This window comes from Cimex lectularius, unplaced genomic scaffold, assembly GCF_000648675.2.
Source record: "Cimex lectularius strain Harlan isolate CLEC.00 unplaced genomic scaffold, Clec_2.1 scaffold17, whole genome shotgun sequence".
Classification (NCBI taxonomy): domain Eukaryota; kingdom Metazoa; phylum Arthropoda; class Insecta; order Hemiptera; family Cimicidae; genus Cimex; species Cimex lectularius.
In genome coordinates, this window is record NW_019392640.1 from 1,468,646 (window position 1) to 1,491,519 (window position 22,874).

At 35.9% G+C, this 22,874-nt stretch overlaps 2 protein-coding genes across 5 annotated transcripts; one reads left to right on the forward strand and one right to left on the reverse strand.

The window, feature by feature from the left end:
- The first annotated feature begins 1,196 nt into the window (after positions 1 to 1,196).
- LOC106672171 (calcium-binding and coiled-coil domain-containing protein 2-like) lies at positions 1,197 to 9,742 on the forward strand. 2 transcript variants are annotated; one of them, XM_014403374.2, is made up of 7 exons: positions 1,197 to 1,698; positions 6,588 to 6,791; positions 6,856 to 6,984; positions 7,041 to 7,202; positions 7,258 to 7,455; positions 7,512 to 7,646; positions 9,546 to 9,742. In XM_014403374.2, the coding sequence occupies exons 1-7, from the start codon at positions 1,420 to 1,422 to the stop codon at positions 9,690 to 9,692; spliced, it is 1,254 nt and encodes a 417-aa protein (XP_014258860.1). In that variant the 5' UTR covers positions 1,197 to 1,419; the 3' UTR covers positions 9,693 to 9,742. The 2 variants fall into 2 exon arrangements, with proteins under 2 accessions (XP_014258860.1, XP_024084413.1); XM_024228645.1 differs by lacking the exon at positions 1,197 to 1,698 and adding an exon at positions 3,344 to 3,365.
- A 178-nt stretch (positions 9,743 to 9,920) lies between these two features.
- LOC106672167 lies at positions 9,921 to 22,860 on the reverse strand. 3 transcript variants are annotated; one of them, XM_014403364.2, is made up of 17 exons: positions 22,054 to 22,860; positions 18,330 to 18,517; positions 18,128 to 18,269; positions 17,733 to 17,962; positions 14,756 to 15,486; positions 14,527 to 14,701; positions 14,347 to 14,464; positions 14,143 to 14,262; positions 13,374 to 13,494; positions 13,174 to 13,301; positions 12,972 to 13,100; positions 12,405 to 12,544; positions 12,250 to 12,347; positions 12,016 to 12,188; positions 11,797 to 11,958; positions 11,537 to 11,679; positions 9,921 to 10,222 (listed from the first exon to the last, which is right to left on the reverse strand). In XM_014403364.2, the coding sequence occupies exons 1-17, from the start codon at positions 22,739 to 22,741 to the stop codon at positions 10,055 to 10,057; spliced, it is 3,654 nt and encodes a 1,217-aa protein (XP_014258850.1). In that variant the 5' UTR covers positions 22,742 to 22,860; the 3' UTR covers positions 9,921 to 10,054. The 3 variants fall into 3 exon arrangements, with proteins under 3 accessions (XP_014258850.1, XP_014258851.1, XP_014258852.1); XM_014403365.2 differs by lacking the exon at positions 12,972 to 13,100; XM_014403366.2 differs by lacking the exons at positions 12,972 to 13,100; positions 13,174 to 13,301; positions 13,374 to 13,494.
- Positions 22,861 to 22,874: the final 14 nt, after the last annotated feature.

Sequence of the window (22,874 nt, forward strand, 5' to 3'; positions counted from 1 at the left end):
GTGATCACTGTACGTTGTTCTTATCACACAGCACTAGCACTATTGCCAGCGTTGCGCCCGGAGGACACATGGTATGAGAATACTGGCACTCAAGTGTGCGGGATTAAGGGGCAAGAAGGTCTCGAGACCATTGTCGAGAACAAGGCGACGTGGCGGGTTCTTGGGATGGGCTCGAGTTGTAGGATGGATCGAGAAGTTGGTGTGAAACTTTAGCAATTGGGAACGGATCAGTACATTGACAAAAGGAATGTTGAGGTCGTTATGGATAGTGAGATTAGGGTCGTAGTAAGGAGATTTGACGATTCGTCTGAGGACTTTTGATTGGAAGAATTGGATGCGATGGGTGTTGGATGGCTTGGTAGAACCCCGCAGTTCTACTCAGTATGTCCAAAGTGGTCGCAGTAAAGTCGTATATAACGTTAGTTGAGTATTGACGGTCAAGACGGATTTTGGTCCTAGGAGTCTTCGTAGTTGTCCTTCTGTTAAGTTGCTATCTTTTAAGTCTTGTGTGGGGATTCCACGTCAGTCTGCTATCTAGGTAAAGTCCAAGGTATTTGGCTTGAGTGGAAATCGGTATCTCTTTGTTGCAGATGTATAGTGGAGGGTAAGTCTGTTTTTCCAATGTGAATGTAAACTGAGTACATTTTCCTTCATTCAGTCTTCCACTTTTTGCACCAGACTTCGATAAGCTCAAGGTTGGATATTGGAGGTAGCTTGGGAAGGATTCGAGTTAGAGGACAGAATTGCGGTATCGTCCGCATAGGTTGTGATTGATGATGGTATTTGGGGTATGCGGGTAGGTGAGCAGTATGCATGATGTAAAGTATAGGACCAAGAATACTCCCTTGTGGGGTCTGATCTCCGAGAACTCGTTGCCGCACCTCACTCTGAAGCAGCAGTCTGTTAGGTAGGATTTCAGGATAAGATAATGAGTGATTTTTTAAGTTTATAATTCTAATTATAAATTTCATTTTCTTATTTCCTCTACAGGTTTATCCAACGTTGCAAAATGGGTTGTTTATCATATAAATCTAAATTATTAAATTTAAAAAATTATACTGTGTAATTTTGTATTGTAGTTTATTCTGATACGTCTATTCTCGCTGTTTTGGTCAGAGGCGTTCGGTTTCTCGCCATCTTCAGTGGAGGGCTTTATCGCCTTGCTTCACGTTGTTTATACCGGTAAAGGGCAAAACAGCGAGCCTAGGCGGAACAGAATGATCAGAAATGGCCAAATTATATATTTAAACAAACAAAACGAAGCAATCGTGCGAAATTTGAATTAAAGACGTTAGGGCTAGACTATGAACCGGAAGCGAATCGGTTGCCTTTCTTTTGCTCATAACCTGCCGATTTTCCGAATTTCTCACCCCTCCATCGCGCTGTATAAACAAAACAGTTTTTGCGACCGACTGTCATATGTTTTTTTTGTTTTGTTTTCATAAAGGCCGAATGTCGTTCTTTTCCTGCTTGCAATCCGAAAAGCAGGCGGCTGTCAACTTGTCGTTTGACAGTCTCGTTTTAAATCGCCCGTCGGACGGCCAGGGACCTGTGAAGCCGTGTTGGGACAAGATGATGGACCCCAGAACGATACCCGACGCAGAACGCATCATCTACGACCTCGTCACCTTCGAAAACGTGTTCATCACCTACAACAGGGACGAAGACGTCGTCGTCGAGTTCACCCTCGACCCCCAGGTGAATCAATTATTATTTCCAGCATTATTGGCTGAACATCGCGTCCGAGACCCGTTAAACGGTGAACAATGCCCTCGAGAATGTTCTTTAATATCGTATTCTAGCATTTGCCAGTGAATATTCTGATTCAAAGCAATTAGCTTTCGATGAAATTGCTATTTTTTACGATGAATAGAAAACAAGCGAAGTAGTACGGGATTTACTAACGTAGCCACTACCTAACCCGACTGAATCCTGCTACACAGGATACCGCCTAATTAGGGGTTTTATTTCCTTTTTTTGTAACTTTAATTAATGGATGTCCACGGAAAATTGTTTTAGGACAATTCCTAGACAACCTGTGTTCACTCACCCTCGCTGTTTCGCATCTTCGGTGAACTCCTTGGCTCATAAACAATAAGCAATGTTCCTCTAATCTTGATCGTTTCCGTTCCTTTGGACGTTTTGGTCTGCCTGTCATAAAATTAGCTTAGAGTATTACATATCTATTTGTTCAGCCCTCAGTTGTAACTATACCAAAAATAGAAGTCATTTCCGATTTAGTTCACCATATTAATAATGCCTTTGATACCCCGGTGAGAGTTACTGTACTGCCTACGCACCAACTCACTTTTATGGGAAAAATCCTTATCTATGACGGGGTCATCGAATGTTGGCATCGGCATTTTCGTGTGTCACTATTTGCGCTTAGTCGCGTTTTTCGCCGTCTTCAGTGGTAGGTTGCCGTCTTTTGTCACTCTGTCCACAAAAATTTGATGATCCACCTCTCTTATCACTATTGAAGATGATAAAACGGCCAAACTATGATGAATGTAGACGACCGAGCTATACTCATCGACCCTCATGATCCTTAAATAAATATGTCGGTTTTTGTTGATGTCTATATGATATCCTCAAATAATAAAGCAACAGAGCTTTAACCTCAAGAGGAAATCACACAACGCTCAGTTTAGGGTTTTTGGTTGTAGAGTTCTTACAACCCAAAACCGGATGTGTTTTCATGCTTCCGGCCTAAATGGAAAGCATTAGCAACGTTGAACATGGGGTGGACGTGGTTACTACGTTGTTTATTATGTTGATAGTAACGACTGCCCCACCATGTACTATGAACAGACTAAACAATTTTTAAAAAGGATTGAACACCGCACACTCCACCATTCATTATTTCTAAACAATTTTTGGCTGAACGCACTAAGGCCTAAACATATGATTGCAGAAACCATAGTAGAGCGGGAATGGGACTGTCGAAACATTCAATTGAACACAAACATAACTTAAAAGTTAAGTTAAATATTGACGACATAAAAATTGTGGACTATGAAAAAATTCTAGGGCGTAGATTACTCAAAGAATCTATGTATGTACAAAAAGATCACAATGCTTGCAATTTGTGCAAACCGATTACAATAATAGTAGTACGATTTATTCAAGTTTATTAACAAAAAAAAAAAATATTTTTTTAAATAATAGATTGTAATCTAGACAATGTATGTACATAGTATTTATAAGTTCTGATATTTGTAAAAAAAAACCTTCCAACGGAGGGAAATTTTTCATTAGTACGTTGGATATTATGTAACCGGCCTGTTATCTTCTTCGAGTGAATATAAATAATGCAATATAATGTAACACACAATATACGCAATATAATATTGTGATAAAGAAAGGCATGTTTGTATTTTGTTACTTGTAACGTGATTTTCGTTATTATTTATAAATTTATGACATTTTTTTGTAAGTCCTAAACAAAAAAATGTGTATTTCTTCTTGAATTACTACATTGATAAACGACTACACTACAATGTAGCGCCTTGAGAAAGACTAAATTCATAGCTGAAAGCTTAACAATAAAACAAAACCTTGCTGTTTTATCTTGACCACAAACCCTATAACTGGGAGCCTTGAATTAGCTGGTTGATAAACTACATCGCCTTCAATTTTAGGTCAGAAGGTCATTAGGTATCCATACCTGGTACCTATTAGTGCTTTCTATCTTCTTTTCTTTTGTATTTATTTTTTGCCTTTAGCTAAAATAAATCGACAGCACATTATGTAGTCCCCCAATACCCCAAGTACAAATTATGTAGTTATAGGGGGGTAATAGCCCTTACTAGGAAGGTATGAACTCTTCCAAAACAGTGTTCACCAGTTCAGAAGCAGTTTTTACAGTCGACTAGGCCTTATCGGCCGATTTAAGATGTTTAAATTCAACAATAATCAAATTATAGAAATGCTTCATCAATTCGTTTTCAAAAAATAAGTCAAAACATTTTACCAGTGCAAAAAAGTATGAGGTAACTGAATCACCGTTTTAGCGATATTTTGACTACGGGATTGCTTCTTTTTTAGGGTTTTTTTAATTGTATAATATTCATGGAATGAAGGTTCAAAATTATTTTTGGGTCTGTCAACAGACCGTCCATCACAGAAGTTTCCATGATTTTCGTATATCGGAGAATATTACAATTCAATTAATGACTTATTGACACAAGGATTTATAATAAAGTATTTATCCAGTTCAGGAGGCCCTCATTTAATTTAAATCCTAGAAGAGGATCAATTTCTACCTGAATTTAGGATAGGCCATAACGCGGATGACTAAAGGCTACAAGAAAATATTTATTTAGAAATCATGAGATGCGGTCTGGTGTGATGTAGGTTTCAGAAAAATATTTTCTTTATCGTGTCAACGTTTCGATCTTTATTGAGATCATCTTCAGGGCTCAAAGTGTTTTTCTTCTGTGTAATTGTGCCATGCTTGCGTGCCGTGTTGAGAGGGATGGGCACAAACTTAGATGCAATGTGAGATTGACTGTATTTATTAGAGTGAGTTTGGTATGTGACTGATTTGGTGAAATATCGGAATCAACCCTTAATTAAATTAATTTTTGTCAGTGCTAGTCCCAGGGCCAAACTTTAGTAGAACTTTTAACAACTCACAATTTACCATGACAAATGTAATTCCAGTAATCAAACAGATGGGAAAGTTGTCCAAGAATGTTTTATTAAGCAAAGATCTTTTAGTCTGTAGATATTGTTAAATTTCTTCTGATAGCGGAGGGGCAACGAGGAGGCCAATAAAATGGCTGAGGAAAGTTCAATTGGGACATTTCTTTACCCTGAACCCTTTTGTGGCATATCAAATGGACCATGGTTTAAAAATAAACCTGGTCCAATGGAAAAATATCCCTTAAGATGTGCTCATTAACAGACTCGGATCGATATTTATAGACTTGGAGCTTTTTCTCTCTTAAATTTGTTAATTTTTTTGTTAACAATTAAATAATATAAATGTCAGATTTTTTCTTGTGGTCTGAGGGTTGACTGTTTATATCAGATACTTTTCGGCTTCTTGCCATCTTTAGTAGTGATACAGCAGACCAAGACTGTTGGCTAAATGGTAGAAAATGACCTGATTTCTGTTTAGTTCTAACCTTCTAGATACGTATAGTTTTATTCAACGTTTTCCTGCACTTTGTGTAACTTTTCCTGCATTAGATGAAGAAAAGTTCAATCAGGGCACCTAGTTCTGAACCCTTTTGCAGCATATCAAATTGCCAAAAAAGTCAAAATAATTCCTGTAATGAATATGTTTGTATGCAATAACTGAAACAAGCAAAAAAATTAATTAAAGGATCAACATAGAAACTAATGGCAGATCTACTAAACCTTGGATGTGTTTGAAATAGAATGATAGTAGGACTGCTGATGTGACGCTGCAATTTCCAGAGGCATATGTATAAACTCGGGCCAGTAGAACAAGTCTGTAGATATTGCCAATAAGAAGAAAACAAAAATCAGTGGAGCATGTCCTTTGTTGGTGCAAAGACCTATGTAGGATGAGATTCCTAGGTGAGCTAAAACAAAGGCTTGAAGGAAGCCTTTAACAATGCTTTGGGATTTTACAAATAGCTTTAAGCTTAACGATAATAACAGATATTGCACAAAAGACCAATATCGGCAGTCTGCAATTTCATAAAGACTACTTTTAATCTTAACCTTAACCTTGGTTGGCAGGAAGTCTTGGCAAGGTCTGACTGTCAACTTCTCACAGTTTGCTAAACATGACTGATTGGAAAGTCATTCCAGAAAGTTTTATTTGTTTTTTATGACTTTATGATTTCCATATCAGCAGAGCATAGTATGTTTGCTGTATATCATACTTTTTGGAGCTGGAAGGGGAGAGCATGAAATAAAGTTCCAGAGACGAGGGTGGGAATCGAATCCCATTCTGTGGGTTCTGGGAGCTGAGAGTCTGATAGGCTAACCACTGAGCTACTGCACACCTCGACCACAGTATTTTTAAATTACAAGATTTCTTCTATTCGGTGATGAACCTATAGCTTGGCCATTTTCATCTGCCTAGTTTAGCTGTTTTTACCTGTGAGATGCATTTCAGCTATTTGCCATCTTTGTGGTGAGTATTGTTATCTCACATCACCCTGCTTACATCCCTGACCAGCCCCTGAAGAGGGCAGAATACCAGAAAGCATCAATTAGACTAAAATGTTCAAAAACGAAAAAATTATCAGTCTTCTTTCTTATTTAATACCAGAGAGTTATTGTTGTAGTATCAACAAATGCAAATATAATTTTTATTCTGAAAACAAGATTTACAAGTGTAAACTTATGTAATTTAGTTATTTATCTATAATAAATTATGTTGTTTTCAATTTTTTGAGTTAGCAGTGGTTATCGTCCCAGAAAGCACAATTGAACTTTCTGTCTCCTCGATTCTCCGCTTCCATGATTAATTTTATCAATATCTGCTAGTCTGCCTATTTTCTTCCTTTCCTCAGTTGCCTGTCTCAGTTTATTTTTGTGCTAATAATGATGGAGAGAGAGAGAGAAAAAAACCATTACATTTGTATAATTTTTTATGTGTACAGATGAAGGCATCGACAAGAGATTGGCTAGGAATATATCCAGCAGGTTGGTCTTCCTATGAATCATTTGTCACCTACAAATGGGGAATCGGTGATCCAATCAACAACTCTTGCAGAACTAGAAAAATAATTTTCGACCCGAATGATTTAATTGACGTTAAACCAGACAGGCATTACCAATTTGTCTATATTAGCCAACACCTAGAGGTGAGCGAAGCATTTTAATTTGTGAAAAGCCTTTTCTTTAAATACAATTTTTTTGTTCTTTTAGATAATGGGAGTTAGTCGGTTTTTTCAGTTTTGCACAACAGGGTTTGATGATCTGGACATATCAAAGCTTTCATGCTCCGACATTTACAACTCTACTCAATATGTCAGGTCACCGAAAAAGGCTAAGAAGGTATATTAGCAATAATACCGTAAAGCTAAAACTTAAATTTTTAATTTCATGTCTAGGTTGAAAAAATGAAGGACGCAGAAACGGAGACATCACAGGTTACATTCGCCCCGACTTGTAGTATAAATTTACCGACAGACCTTAGCAAAGTCTGTACCGTCTGTAGTAAATGTAAACAGTTGTTCGACTTGATAGAGCTCCAAGAAGAGCTGAAACTGAAGGTATTCTAAAGTCAGACATTCTTATGCCATTTAATACATCTGAAAAGTCTCCCAGGTTGAAACGTACGCCGAGAAAAATGAGGAACTTCAGTCCCGAGTCGTTAAATTGGAATCGGCTCTTGAAAATATGAAACTGACAAACGCCTCACTCAGAGACTGGAACGAAGAATTGGAAAAGAAACAATTCCAGAACTTCATCGAAGAACTTCGCAGTAGGAACCTGATTGATGGCAAAGGCGACAACAAAAACTATGTAATTTAAAATACATTGCTCGATTGATTCCAAATTTTAAAATGTGTATGTTTTAGGTTGTAAAAAGCACATTTCATGATGTACAAACAGATTTTTACCTAGATGATTTCACTAACAGAGAAATCATACTAAAAGCGATTATTGGTAATCAGGAGGTCAAAATAAGGGAATTGACTAAAGTTATATGTCAAGTAAGTCGATCAATAGTTCTAAAACTTTTATCATCGCCTAACATTTTGTTCTTCTAAAAATTTAAGTCCGTCGCGACTACCTATAGTACAAAAGTTCTTGTTAAAACAGCAATTGTTAAAATAATTGAAACATTTTGAGGGAAATAAAAATAGAAGGGACAGTAATTGCCATAAAAAGGTCCCTCCTAAATTTGCATGTATATTATTGATTCAGATTTTTATATGCAAATTTATAGCAATTAGGGTTGAATAACATTTGTTCCATTTTTCTGTTTAACTTGCCAAGTCAATTTCATAAATTTTATAACAGATAAATTGATTATCACATTTCAGAGTTTACATTATTATTAGAGTTATATAAATAGTAATTGTTTGTTTCTTTAATTTTTGGTAGCCCTAGACATTTAACAAATTAATTCCTAATTCTTGTATTTAGTGGTACATTTAAAGTAATTGTTATATGATGATATATTGATATAAAGTAATTGTAATTAAGAAATGAGGAATGGGGGGCTATCTATGACATGAGGCAGAGAGTGCAAATCGGATCTTTCTCACAGCGGGTCTATCAAGGCATGCTCAAATTCTTTCCTGACCGAGGCTGGACTGCTGAAGTTGCAGCTTAGTGCAAATCAGCTGGTTCTCACCCTAGACTCGTAATGGGTCAATCACCTCATCCCAATTCATTCCTGACCGCGGCAGGACTGCTGGTTCAGTAGTTACCAAAATTGAATAAAAACTGGCTGTGTGCGAGGAAAGATAGATGAATTTGGAATTGCAGCAGATAAGGGGGATGTCATCCTCAGTGAGTGACTTTGTACTCAGAGTTGTAGAGATAGAACATGGATCCTTAGTGATAAGGTTGATCGGTCCTCAATAGCCCCACCTACTCTTGTTAGAGAGTGCTCTTCTGGCCGGATGCTACAGATTCCTCAATAATAGGATATTCTTGCTTATTGTACAATATATGCAGCTTTCTCTTGGATTATCTCCTGTCAAAATAAAAAGTCTAGAAATATTATCTCTTTCACCTTTTGCCCTCTTGTGGGGTGATGACCTCAACAACCCAACAATTTTTTTTTCAAGAATACCAGCATTTCGGAGGGTTCATATAACCTCATAGTTGAAATTATTATATTTCATTAAAGAAATTAAAAAAAAAAAAATAACCTGTCAGGAAATCAATTTGGAGGTAAAAAGAACATTCCATAGATGTCATTGGAGTGCATGGCACAGTTCAAGAGTAAAAAAAATTATACCATTGCGATTTCATTGACGTCAAATGGGCTTTGTATTTTGTCAAACTGACGTTGCTTAGAGTTAACAAATTAAAATTAAAATCAGTACTTTTTTTACACATACAGGGAAACCGTTTGTATTTGTATTCTTCCAAAAATTCAAAATCATCAAACGATCAAACTGACATTGTCCTCTTAACTGCCAGAGTAGGTATTAAAAAGCAATAATTTGCTATCATGAAAATGTAAATGTGGTGTTTACCCAAGATAGTGACGATTGTGGCTGTGACAATTGCGATAGCATTCTCAACTATGAGGCTGAGCTAGACATTACATAGAGTGAGTCCTCTCATTACTGTACAATAGTATTTCTATCAAGATGGCTAGAAATTACATGGTGATAATGATGATTGTTGCTTTAACGACTATCATCGTGTAAACCAGCCTTAGGGTCCTGAGTTGAAATCTCAATGTCCATGAATTTGAACCCACAATACTTACAAATGTGGTTTTTTTTTCAAAAACACTGGAACCCTGAGGTAGATATGACCTGCTGTTGCAACCTTTGTGGGAACCATAATTATTTCTAACTTATTTTAATTTTATATCCGCTGTTAACCAAACAATACCATAATGTGACAGGAAGCGTATACTTTTTCAGTCCCATGTGATTGATCATCATGTATTCCACGCGTTGCCTGCAGTTGTTGAGGACGTTGTGACCGTAACGCATACGGATGAGAAACTATTGCCAGAATTGTGTGAGGTCAACAACAATGAGCTGGTGAATTCCGACGAGGAAGATTGACACAATGGCTTTTTTAATTTTTTTTTTTAAATAATAAAAACACATACATATATTGTTTTTTCTCTTTTGAACCCCAGGACTACGGGTTGTTGAGATGATACCGAGGTACATTTAAATCAAGTCCAAAACAAACAATATTTATTTAAATTATAATATTTAAATATAAATATCACATTCAGTTGTCAATATATCAGACTCTTTTCGATCTAAAAATTATTTCTTTTGCTATTTTTTTTTAAATTTTAATTCATATATAACAATAGTGAACATTCTCTTTTTATACATTTTAATAAAACTATATATCAACTGACTTATACGTATAAACATATTGTGTACAAATAATTAACAACTAGAGGGAAACTTCAGCTCTTCAATGGTATTTCTAAAGGTTTGGAAAACCGCTTTGAAACGATTTTGATGCAATTGGCTATGGCTACTATCTGCGCCGGTTTTAAAGTAAAATTCCATACTTCTTCTATTCCTTCTTTGCCTAAGAAATGAAGTGACAACGAGTCAAACTTGTTCCTTTCCTGTGGGAAGGTTTATTTTAGAATAGAATTACAAATAAAATTTATTGAGAAATGTAAGAGGGGGATAAAATTAGTTAAATTGTGATATTTCCCCTTTAGGTAAAAAGGTTGATGAACTGGTAGCATGGTCATTTCCTATCATTTTGGTCTGCCTATCCTCGCTATTTCGGCTTCTTAACATCAATCGTGGTTTAATGTTGATAAAAGTGACTATGTTTCTTTTTAATTTTTCTATACCATTTGTCACCCTTTTGGCTTGTATTAGTATTTGCATGTATTATTAAATACTAAAAAGTCCTTGGTATGAGTGCAGTTTGATTTTCTGTTGTCTCAATGACCTGGGTATGATCTTTGTATGCCTTATTTTTAATCCTGTCTGTTCAATGTGTTGTTCTCCACAATCCAATGTTATTGTATATATGCTGTTTTGTCTAATATTGACAGGAGTTTTTAAATTGCATTTGTTATCCTTAGTGGTTTTTAAGCCTTATTTGTAAAATAGCTGGAGTCCTGCTAATCCTGATGCCCGCATAATCCAGAAAAAAATATCAGTTTAAGATTTTAATGGTAAGTTAGTGTGGCTTTGCCCATTACAAACTCTATTGCTGATTAACTTGCAATTTAACACTTAAATTGTGAGGTCTGCGAGGCGACGAGCCTTTATTTTGGTCCTTCATAACATTTTTAGTGTTGGGTTTTAATAAAAATTATTATTAAAAACTGAGGATGGCAAGAAGCTGAATTGCATCCGATAGAACTAAACACCAAGAAAAAATGAAAAAAGACAACTACATTATTGCTGAACTGGAACAGGGTCTGTCAACACTTGTGGGCTTTTTGATGTACCTCACTGAAAATGATGCCAAACCAAAACATTTTTGACTAGTAATTAGTAGTAATAATTGATATCGTTGGTGACGCGCAGACCAACACTGGGTTTTTATAGATTATTGACTGTACTCATTGTTCTGTAGTACAGCTTATTGCTTGTAGTCTGAGCCTTTCGTTGGTTATTGTTTCTGTTTTTAGTCAGCCCCATTTAGCACTTTTATGATGTCTGTTGCTGGTTTTCTGTACATGACTAAGTGAAATTTATTTCCAGTTTTTTGTATTATTTGTGTGTTATGCTTCTCTGGAAAATGTTATGTTTTTACGTAAACATTTAGGTACGATCTCTAGATTGAACAAAATTGGAGAAATACTTTCCTGAAATTACGGCAAAACATGACATGCTCGTCAAATATTGCATAGGCAGGCCAAATTGATCAGAAACGACCAACATATGAGTAAAAGATTAGTCCAAAAATTACTTACAATGTCTTTAAGCCTGAGCAATTCCTGGCATGAATGAATAGCTGGGACGTTGCAAGAGCTTAGCCAGCTGAGGTCGCCGGGGATTAAATAAAGCTGTCCGGGCGTTACTACAAGGCTTCCGAGCCTCATTACTTCTTCATCGACTGAAATAAATAAAATAAAAATTGATTACAGCAAGTATGTGTTTTTTAATGCTTTATTATTATAGTAATTTTTGTAAGCTCAAACATTAATTTTTTTTTTGCTTTTAGTATCAAAACCTTTGTTCTTGATGATTTGGATTCGCTTGAAGATTGTGAAATAGTTGACAGTCGGGTCGAGACAGGAGCTGCTGAGCTCGCAACTCACTACAGCCTGCTTTAGAGACACATCTATCTGTGGGTTCCATTTCTTTGCCACCTTCAGTTTTGACAAGTTTAAATCTGAAAGAAATAATGGTGAAGTCTAATATCACAACAGAATCATTCGACTTAACTCACTTTTAATACTGTTCAAAAGGTTTTTAGTAACATTCTCATCCAGGAGTAAAAGAAGGTAGGTGATGTTGTTGATTTTAATTTCAATCCCTTCATTTTTGAACAGAGGAGTGATATATTTCATTTGCTCGCATCGGTACGAATCACTTTTGGCAAGCCAATTACACTCGGGTTCACTGGAAAAAAATTAATTAAATTTTCTTTAAGAGGGTTATTGATTATTTTTTGGCTTTTTACCTGAAATCAGTATTAGAATGGTACAGAAAATACACAAACGACGAGGACAAAACAAAACAACCGTCATAGTCGGACCCACCTGTTTTCCAGACATGGCTCTAAAATAAACACAACATCTTAAATATAACGAAAGATTGGACTCGTGTCGAACTCACCCTCACGAACACCCTTAGCTCTTCTTTTTCACTCGTGAACAAACTGTTACGAAGATACGTTTCAATCCTTTGATCGACATTACGGAAATCGGTGTACGAATAAATGTCCGCCTGCTCGGGTTCCGTCTTGACATGGGCATCTAAGAAGAAAAACACGTTTCTACCTTGCGACCTTATGTCTAGCATAATTATTTTGGGTTTTTTACCCTCAATATTTCATTTTGTTAGTTCATTGACACTGTATTGATGATATAATTTATTTTTAAAAAATTCATTTTGTGCATTTCAACTGTTCTACATACCACATTTTGCTTCAGTCTGTGAAGCAATTAATAAAAACAAAACATTTAGGCTCAACAATCTGAAATGTTGAGCTTTGTCAAGCTTGAGTTTTTTTGTTTTCTTTTTAATGTATATAAAATTGTGTTCCTAACACAATTACACACTGTACACTGTTTCAAATAATACCACACACAAGTTGACGATCAAACAATGCAAATACAAAATGCTTTATAAGACTAAACGACCTACACTCCTTTAGTAAGTCAATGTTCCAATGTTAGTCACCTTCGTTTGTATGGGTTGTTGAGTCATTATCCAGGGAGTTTTCGTTCTCTTCTAACAGCCATTCAATAAAGTGGCGTTTTGTATTATGAAAATTATCGTAAGTGGTTATCACACTTTCTGTTAATGAGCCTAGAAAACGATACGTCAACGTCACAAATCAATATGTGTTAGTAGTCTTGTGATTTTTTTTCTCTCAATTTACCAGATGAGCTGCTTTCGGTCAGTGCGGACAAAGGCGCAATGACTTCGAGGACTGTACCTAGCTGGGGGACAGCGACCGTTTGCCTCTCTTCGCTAGATTTCTTCCTGCTCGGGGTTGTACTTTGCGATCTGAGAGAGGGAGGACAAGTTACTTTGTTTTATTTCTGATCTTAACAAAGCTGGGGAGAAGCTTAGTGTTACCTGCTCTGGTCATCAATGACCTCAATACTACTTTGACTCGGGTTACTTAATATTTCAACATCGCTTTCGTACCTTTTTGAAAAGCTCGGGTGCCTAGGTTGATCTAAAGACACTGCTGAACCTTCAAATTATAAACTCATCATTTTTCTTTTTCTCATTAATTGGGATGAGTAGATATTAATGTTAGACGTGGTCAAGTAAGAGGATTTAACCCAGCAGCCATTGTGCATCGTTTAATTTCATGCAAAAAATCATCGAGCATGAAAAAGTTAAGTCCAAAGTTCTCATAGTATTTTGGAGGAAAAAAAATGTTAGGGAAACTTTCAATCATGCAACCATTCATCCATTGGTTAGGTGGTAATAAACTGATCCATTGAAGCTGGAACGTTTAATTTTGTCATAAATGTTATGTAGAAAACTTAAGTTTCTACATGCATTCATGAGAGTCGATGAACAATTAATTTCAACCAAACAGATTTCAAGAAAGCCATCAACTTACAACATTAATTAGTTTTGATTTATCTAAATCTCATCATCAACTTTAGTAGTATACAAACAGCATTGTCCAAACAATTTTTTTTTTCAACGTAAAAGAAAAACAACACTGTCCTTAGGTATTTTCTAAAGCTCTATTTGAAAGATAATGAGAACGTGGCAGTGTCTAAAGTCAGGTTTTTTTTGGTCAGCTTTAAAGCTTTAAATTGTTAAGCATTACAAAATAAAGATAACCTTAATAAAAGCGTTTTATTGCGAGTAAAAATAGACATACCAATACTAGATTCAGATGGGGAATGACAGATGGCTTGCTTGGATGGAATTTTCTTATTCGGTAAACGTGGTTCTTCTATTTCGGCAACTTCGTAGGACCCGCAAATCGTGCATTTGATTTCTGCAATGCAAGACACAAGTCTAAGTGTGAATATTTAAATCAAATTTGACAAAAAAAAAAAAAAAAAATTAAAATAAACTAAACCTTTTGATTTTTTTATATGGACGAAAACGGTTGTACATTTTAAGCAGCTGTACGTCCCTTGGTCCATGTCTGTCAGCGCCTTCGATTCCAGGATGTCATAAAGCCTTTTCATCAGGCTCTAAATCATGAAAATTGGAGTGAAATCTTCCTTGAATTATATTAAAAAGTTTGAATGTAAACCTGTGCATCGGGGAATTCCATGATGTAGCATCTGTGTTGTTTGCTTTTCTTCGTGCTGTCAAACTCCAGTTCAATCTTTATTGGGTTCATCTCGGTTTTGACACAACTGCGGATTGAGTCGAGGTTCCACCTCGTGATGATTTTACCCGACTTTGTGCATCTCTCCTTGAGCTCTCTTAAAATCACAGATAATCACTAAATTGAAGCTATCGATAATAAATTAATTTACTTTTCTAAGAGGATGAGGAAGACCATCCGGGAAGTGGCAGTTGCTTTGTCAAATATTTGAACCTGCCACATTAATTCATCATGGACGTTACAATCATCATCATCAGTGTCTTCGTCACTCGCCTCCTCAGATGTGTGAGCTATTGGTGTATCACTGTTCTCTTCGGTCGTGTCCTGATTCGACTTATTTTGAGATTCGGCTAAGCTATTCGACGATGCATCTAAATATTGTTCTTTGTCTTCGTTTATGTTTGTTTCATCATTGGAGCTAAATTCTTGCCCGTATTGATCAATTTTTTCGACCCCCTGAGAAAAATTGTTTTCAATCTGTTCTAAATTTGAATCGTGCTCAGTATCTTCGTTAGAATCAGATTGTACATTTTCATCAGTTGTTTGGACCCCATGAGAAGAATTTTCAATCTGTTCTAAATGCGAATTCCGCTCAGTATCTATGTTAGAATCAGATTGTACATTTTCACTTAAGCCGTTCACCTGAACCGCACCCAGGTCGTGTTCTTGTTCTTTGAAATGATCACAGCTTTTCTTCTCAGTTTCTAAGTTATCATTTTTGTTTATTTCTGTTTCAACACTTTGAGATTTTATATCGCTACATACAACTGCTGGAGTGTGAAGTATTGCCGTGGTTGTGGTCTGAGTAAATATTTCTCTATCGTCAGGGGAGCTATTACACGTTTTAGGTTCACACTCCGCTTTGCTTTGTGAAATCTCAATCTAAAAAAGAAAAGAAAAATTAAAACATTAGAATACCTTTTAGTGAAATGAGAAATTCTGGCTAGCCTTTATGAAATCTTAACGTTTCCTGTAATTTGTAATATAATTTATTAGCCATTTTCATGTAAATTGAAATGATACATAAATGATAATTGTTCAGGGTGTTGAACCTCTAATTTAGTCATTACTGATCATCCTGGTCTGCCTATCCTCATTCTTTTGTTCAGGATGATCAGTAATGACCAAATTACCATTAGTTAATTACCGAAAAGACCAACTTCTGCCTATCCTCACTCTTTTGTTCAGGATGACTAATAATGACCAAATTACCGTTAGTTAATTAACACAAAAGACCCATTTTCCATTTTGCTTAAGTTATTGAGCACTATGAGCTTTTGTCTCCGGGAAAAACTGTCACTGGAGAGACATGCTATGTCATTTAGGATCAGTTAAAGTTTTCATACAAAGCAATGACAATGCTGCATGATTTTCTTGGACATGCAGTACTCTTAGTACTATATAAATTATTTAATAATCAAGATATTTTGGCAATTTTACTGAAGTTGAATATCTGAGCACTCAAAAAGTGTACTGTCATTCTTCTTTCATCCAGAAAAATTGATTTCTATTTTCCATACTGTCAGAATTGTGTTGAGCATTTGTATCTGGGTTACACCATCACAGGAGAGACCTGCTGTGCCATTCTGGACTATTCAAAACTTGGAAATTCAGCCTTAGTTATTAAAAAAGGCCAATTACTCCTTCAGGATAGCTCCAACATATAGAAAATTGTGTGCTATGAGCAGAGGCCTATGGGTCAAAGTGTCTCAGGAGAGACCTGCTCTGTGCCATTCTGAACTGTAGTCATTCACAACTCGATTTTTTTAAAAATCCAGACAGTTATTAAAATTGATTACTGCTCCTTCTGGATAACATTTGCCTACATAACGTAAAAGTTACAAAGGAAAATTAATGGACATCTGATCAGAAACTCTTTCTCTCGAGACCTGTCATCAACAGATTACCACCTTTTCAGACCTCTTGACAATAGCCTTAAGCTAACAAATTTTAAAAACTGACAGTCTAAAATCTTGAGTTGCTTCGTTTTCCAAAAATTATGTTATGTTGTTTTTTTTAAATAAAGAGATTCTTGGCCTTACTTCCTGTTGGGAGAGCATAATTGGACATCAAATGGGAAAAGTGAAACAGCTAGATAAACAAGTACTGCAGAACTTCATTGATGCTAAGAAGTTTTTCATATATCTATCACTTCTTAGCTTCCAACCTAAAAACAGATCCAAGTTTGGATAAAATTATCACTCGTGGTGAGAAAATCGGCCCAGTACAATAATTTCAGGGTTATCAATGAAGAAGAACCAATGAGCTTTCCTAAGCCTGACCTTCACCAAAAAAAAGTTCTCAGAAGTTTCAGAACTTATGCATCTGGGTCCCCAAACCATCAAATGACAGACTCATTAAAATTAAAAATTTTGATGCAGCTTTGATGCAATGGATCCAGATACAAACCGCTGCTTCAGGATATTGCTTACAAACCGCAAATGTTAGGTAGCCTCTGGGTCAAAGTGTCACAGGAGAAATCTGCTGTCGATTAACCGTTTAAAATTTTGATATCAAAGCAATGAATAAAATGGTTTATTTCTACATAATAATAAAGGTCGCCCAAACAATGTAAAATGTATGAGGGAAAAATTAATGGACATTGGAAGGGAAAACTTACACCACATACTCTTACACAGACACCTTTTCAGAGCTCTTAACAATAATCTTAGAAAAATTTTGAAAATTTACAAATTCTCAAATCGGGGTCGAATTTACTTATAAATTAAAAATTTACAAAATTAAGGATTTTTGCTGTTTAAAAAGGTATATTTTTGAACTTGATTTTAATTAGGTGAGTGTATTTGAAGCAAATGGAGACAATTTCAATGTCTAAATTTTATTTTTAATGTTAAGATTCTGTGGCGGACATGGTATTTCATATTATTTGTGAGATTAAGTACTTATTTAATAAAAGTATGGTGGAAATATGGCTACTCGTTTCAGTTTGCAGTTTAATCAAACATATTGTCATTTTAAATGTAAATGTAAATAATATAAACTTGATTATTTTATTGTTCTGTTTTCCTGAATTTTAAGGATTTAATGTTCTCACTTATGCAAAGGGTTTGAGCTATTCAGTATTTTGGCGTGAAAAGAACCAGTTAACCATCCCCCCTCCAACTTACTTTTTTATCTTCTGCAACATTTTTTATACCAGCCAGCAATTCGTCATTGATCTCTTCTTTGAGGTTTTCCAAAAGTTCAGTTTTGTCTGGTATGACATTTTCCATAATTTTTTTATTGACCTCAGCGTCTTTTTTATTGATATTGGTTTTTTCTTGGTTCATAGCCTCAGGGTCACAAAGACTACTGATTGTCATTTCCCGTGGCTTGGACCTCCTCTTGGCCTTTATTACTGGAACGGAAAAACAAATCAATTTAATAATAATTATAAATAGAAAAACAAACATAAGATTGGAAAATTGCTAATTACACAACTTCAATCAATATTATTTTATCATTGCATAGTGCATTCTAAATTGACTTTCACCATTTACTCCAGGGTGTATGAAATACTCACTTTTTACTGGTTTTTCAATCAAATCAGGATCCAATATAGCGTCTATTTCGCCCGATTGATTCATCGCATCATTTTTCGAAATTATGGCAGAACCAAAAACTGATTTTTCATTGGTGTTTAGCTTCACATCATCGATGGAAAACTGGAAAATAAAATTCTCTCACTTTAATAACGGCCAACTTCGAGTCACAATCCGTTTTACCTTGGGGTATTTTGAACAAATTGAACTCGCAATGTAAATCCTGTAGAAGTCGTTGTGGGAAAACGGATTGTTCTTCATGGAAATCTGCTGAAGGCTAACGAGCGACACAAGGGAAAGAAGCTTAAACTTGCTGGCTATCCAGTTCCATGAGAGGTCAAGATCGGTCAGCTTTGTCATATTCTCTAATCCTATAGCAAAGACATGTTAAAATATAGCATTCATAATACACAAATAGTAAGTAATAAGTAGAGTTTTAAACCATTTATGACATCTTATGGATCAATGGAGTTTTCTATAGTATTGACTTTTCAACAAGTTTGTACTAAAAGAGAGAAAAAACACTCAATTTTCCAATTTATTCTTCCTACAGTATCAAAGTTAAAATAAATCATTTATAAATAACCCCTTCACCAAATAATAGTATTTATTCAACCAAAGTTCTCAATGAAGTCTTGTATTTTTATTTAATCACAAATTCAGTACAGAAAATTAGATTTATTTTTATTGGCTTCTATTATTCTTTCCCAACAAGAAGAGGGCAAATTGTACGGGGCCATTTTAACTGTTTTACTTCTCCCATTTGATGTAGTTAATTCCCAGTTGTGCTCTCCCAACAAGAATCAAGGGCAAAAATGTATTTCCTAATTTTTGGAAAATGAAGCAATTTAGATTCGAGTGTTTTCAAAAACTTGTCAGCCTAAGACGATAGTTGAGAGGTCTGAAAATGTAATCTGTTGGCAATAGGTCTGGAGAGTAACACTAAGTTTCTTGTCAAATGTCCATTAATTTTCTCTCATAACTATTACAATGTGTGGGCAAACTTTTTTTTAATCCTGAAGGAGCAATAAAACATTTTAATTCTGGATTTTAAAAAAATCAAGTTGTCAATGACTGCATTTTACAAAGGCACATCAGGTCTCTCCTGTGATGGTTTGACCTTAAGGCCAAAGCTCATAGCACATAATATTCTATGTATGGGTGGATCCTGAAGTACTGAAGGAGTAATTAGCCTTTTTGAACAACTAAGCCTGTATCCAAATTTTTATGTTTTGAATAGTCTGGAATGGTAGGTCTCTCCTGTGATGGTTTGACCCAGATACAAAAGCCGTGCAATTACGACAGTCTGGAAAATAGTAATTTTTCAAAACGGCTTAGTAAATTTCCTACGTTCTTCTTTATTGAACAATAGTCAGAAATTATTGTACAGGGCTAATTTTATCACTGCTCGTGATGATACTATCTATGGATCTGTTTTTAGCTGGAACGCTAAGCAGCAAATAAAGTATATAAATGAACCAATTTGGTAGTATCAGTTAAATTCTGCAGTACCCATTTATCTAGGTTTTTACTTTTACCATTTGATGCAGTTAATCCTGGATGGATGATTCAGAGCTATTAAGTCGAAAAACTGTATTTGAACAGGAATTCAATTAAATCTCTCAGTTTCTTATTTATAATTGTTCTTTGCCCTTAATTAACTTGTTGCATCTTGATTCATTACCATTACGAATCAACAAAAATCAAAATTGTGCCTTTTTTTAATGGAGAGCACTTCATGACTGAACATCAGGCATATGTAATGAGCAGTCTCAGTCCAATTTAAACCAAGTATTTACACAGCAGAACAGAGCAAAGTTTAGATTACCTTAATTAATTAAGGTTTTTAGTTGAGATAAAAAAGTCAATGGCACGAGCGGGATTTGAACCCACGATCTTCGGCTTGATACGCTGCTGCTCTACCACTTGAGCTATCGTGACCTCGATCCACTCGGACACCAACTTTTTTATTACTATTATTGACTTTTTTATCTCAGCTAAAAGCCTTAATTAATGCATAATATTAATTGGTCAAGCGGACCACGAAACTAGTGAATTTAGATTCAACATTAACAGTATATTGGTTTTAACTGTTTGAATGCTAAAAAAGACAGAATTTGTATTTAATAATAAATAGTAAACACTTTTGTTTATCTTAGACGTGGTTGTATTATAATCAAACTAGTAATAAAAACACCTAAGCCCAAACAAACAAAATTATTTTAAAATAAAGACCGGACACTTTTTGATGGGTCAGTTATTCAACTTCACCAAAATTTTCCAAAATGTTTTGAATATTAAATAATCTGTAAACTATGGAGAGCACTGTATGTCTGGGAGTGTTGAGTCCTTGTTATTGCTTTTAACTGTTTGAACACTCAGCAATAACGTGTTTAAAGTTTAATATCATCTTTATAAATAGTAAATAGTTTTGTCTGCATTTGTTGAAACAGTGGGGATTTTTTATTAACTAATATCGTTTCAAAATTTTGAACCAATACAAACTAGCACAACAGCATCTCTCCTGTGACAGTTTGATCAAGAGGCAAAAGCTCTAATGGAGACCTTAAACCTTGGTTTTTTGCTTTAGGAAACCAAACAAGATTAATTTAAAAGAAAGACAGGACTTTTTAATCAACTGTACAGTCAACCAGTTCTCAGATTAGTTTGACAATAATGATTACCACGTGGAATCGAGCAAAAGCTAGTTGCAGACACATCCAGTACAACTCATTTCTGGGATGTTATAACTAGCAATTATGCAATTACATTACAAATACAGGTGTTTTTTTAGTATGCATATCATATTATATGCAAAGTAATACGGTGAAACCTCTTCCTAAGGGATAATCATGGAATTACTACATTTATCCTCTTTTGGGGGGAGGGGGTCTCCTCTAATGAGAAAAATTTATTAACACAAGGCTTTATGAATATTTATATGTACAGATTTACATTTTGCTAAGCTGTAATTTGTTAGCTAATATTCTTACACTAGGTCTACCAAACTGTAAGATTTCATTTTCAATGGCCTTGCATATTAGCCAGAGTATGATTCCATTGATTATTTCATCATAACCATCATTCTTTGAGGGAGGGGAGGGTTGTGTGAAAAAAAGGACCAGAGGTGACAGTGGAAATCCATCCCAAAACCCGCGGGGTCTATTAGCTGAGAGTCTATCATGCTGACTACTCGGTTACCGTGGTCCAATCTGTAAGAATCAAGCACTTCTTTTCTTTCCTTTAAATTCAACCTTCGGAACCGATGAATTTCAGTCCTATGAGCTTTTCTCCATGTGGTGCATGGTCAGGAGCACAGATGTCGACACACCTTTGTATTGGGCAAGTGGGAAGAAAAAAAAAAATTGGTCCTTAGAGATCAGAGCACATTCCATATGTGAACTTAGGGGTGAAACACATCCACCCATAAGCAGAAGTGCATTGCTCCCACTTTGAGAAACCAACATCTGACAAGGCTATGAGCCAGGTGAGGACAAAAAAGAATCTCACCGTCTTCTCCCAAGATGCTATGTTACAGACCAGGAAAACTGACTTTAGGACAATACAAGTGTTGTCGTGTCCTATGATTAGAGTAGTTCTACAAGTAGAGGTGTTAAATAAATAGAAAATGAATCGTACGAGTGTATCTGTAATTGTCCTTTAAACGGAAGTATCTCCTAAATATATTAGTTATTTATTGGAGGTTTCACTGTAATTGGAATTCTAAGGTCTGTTTGATATACTTTTTACTTGGTTATGAACAAAAGTAATACCAAGAAGACTTAAAATCTAAAAAAGACTGTTTCACATCAAAAGTCTAAGTTTTACTGAAATTTATTTAAGAAAAATTAAAATGAGCTTAAGGATTAAATTTATACTAAATTAAAAATTGTGAAAGGCTTCTTACCCGTCAAGTCTGAAAGGAAATTGTGATCGATTAGGAACACTTTCAGCTTGTTCTTTGTGCTGTCATGCAATTTGGGTATTTTTGTCAACCTGTTGAAGCCTAGGTTCAGGTAGACCAAGTTTGTTAGGTTGGCCAGCGCGTTGCACTCTTTCAGGTTGTTGTGGCTGAGGTTGAGCTCCTGGAGCCATGGCATGCTGTTGAGGAAGCCGAGGTTGAGTCCTTCAAAATAGCGGAACTTAAAATGGAACTTATTCAAGCTGGCCCATTGCAGTTTGCCCTTCTTCGAGAAGTATTCTTCGTCTGCACAATTATTGGTTACGAGTTCTTGTAACTGGCTCTTGATCTGGGAGCCCTTCAGCTTTGACACAGACACGTTTCTCAGCTCCAGGGAGGTCAGCTTCTCGAACCTGCTCAGGTCGATCTCCTCGGCGAACGCCTCGACGGACCTCTGGGTCAACGACAGCCTGGGGATTTTGGCCAGGAGGACCTGGAACGACTCCAGCTCCTTCCTTTGCCCATCTGTCAAAATCACGTCCGAGTGCTCGCATTCCAGCACGTCGAGGAAACGGTTGAAACGGAAAAGAAGAGGGGTCTGGAGCACGAGGGTGTTTTTACCAGAGAGAAGATCCGCCCTTTTCGACAGGCAATGCACCATCAAACGCAACACTGTCTCCAGTTCATTTTCCATCGTATCGACTCATCGGACGGACAAACTCATCCTTCGTATGAGAAAATAATATCAACGACTGACACCTTGCAACGTCTGACTTTCTTCGATTATCTCTGTTCTCGTTTTTGACGTTTCGACACAGCAACCTTAT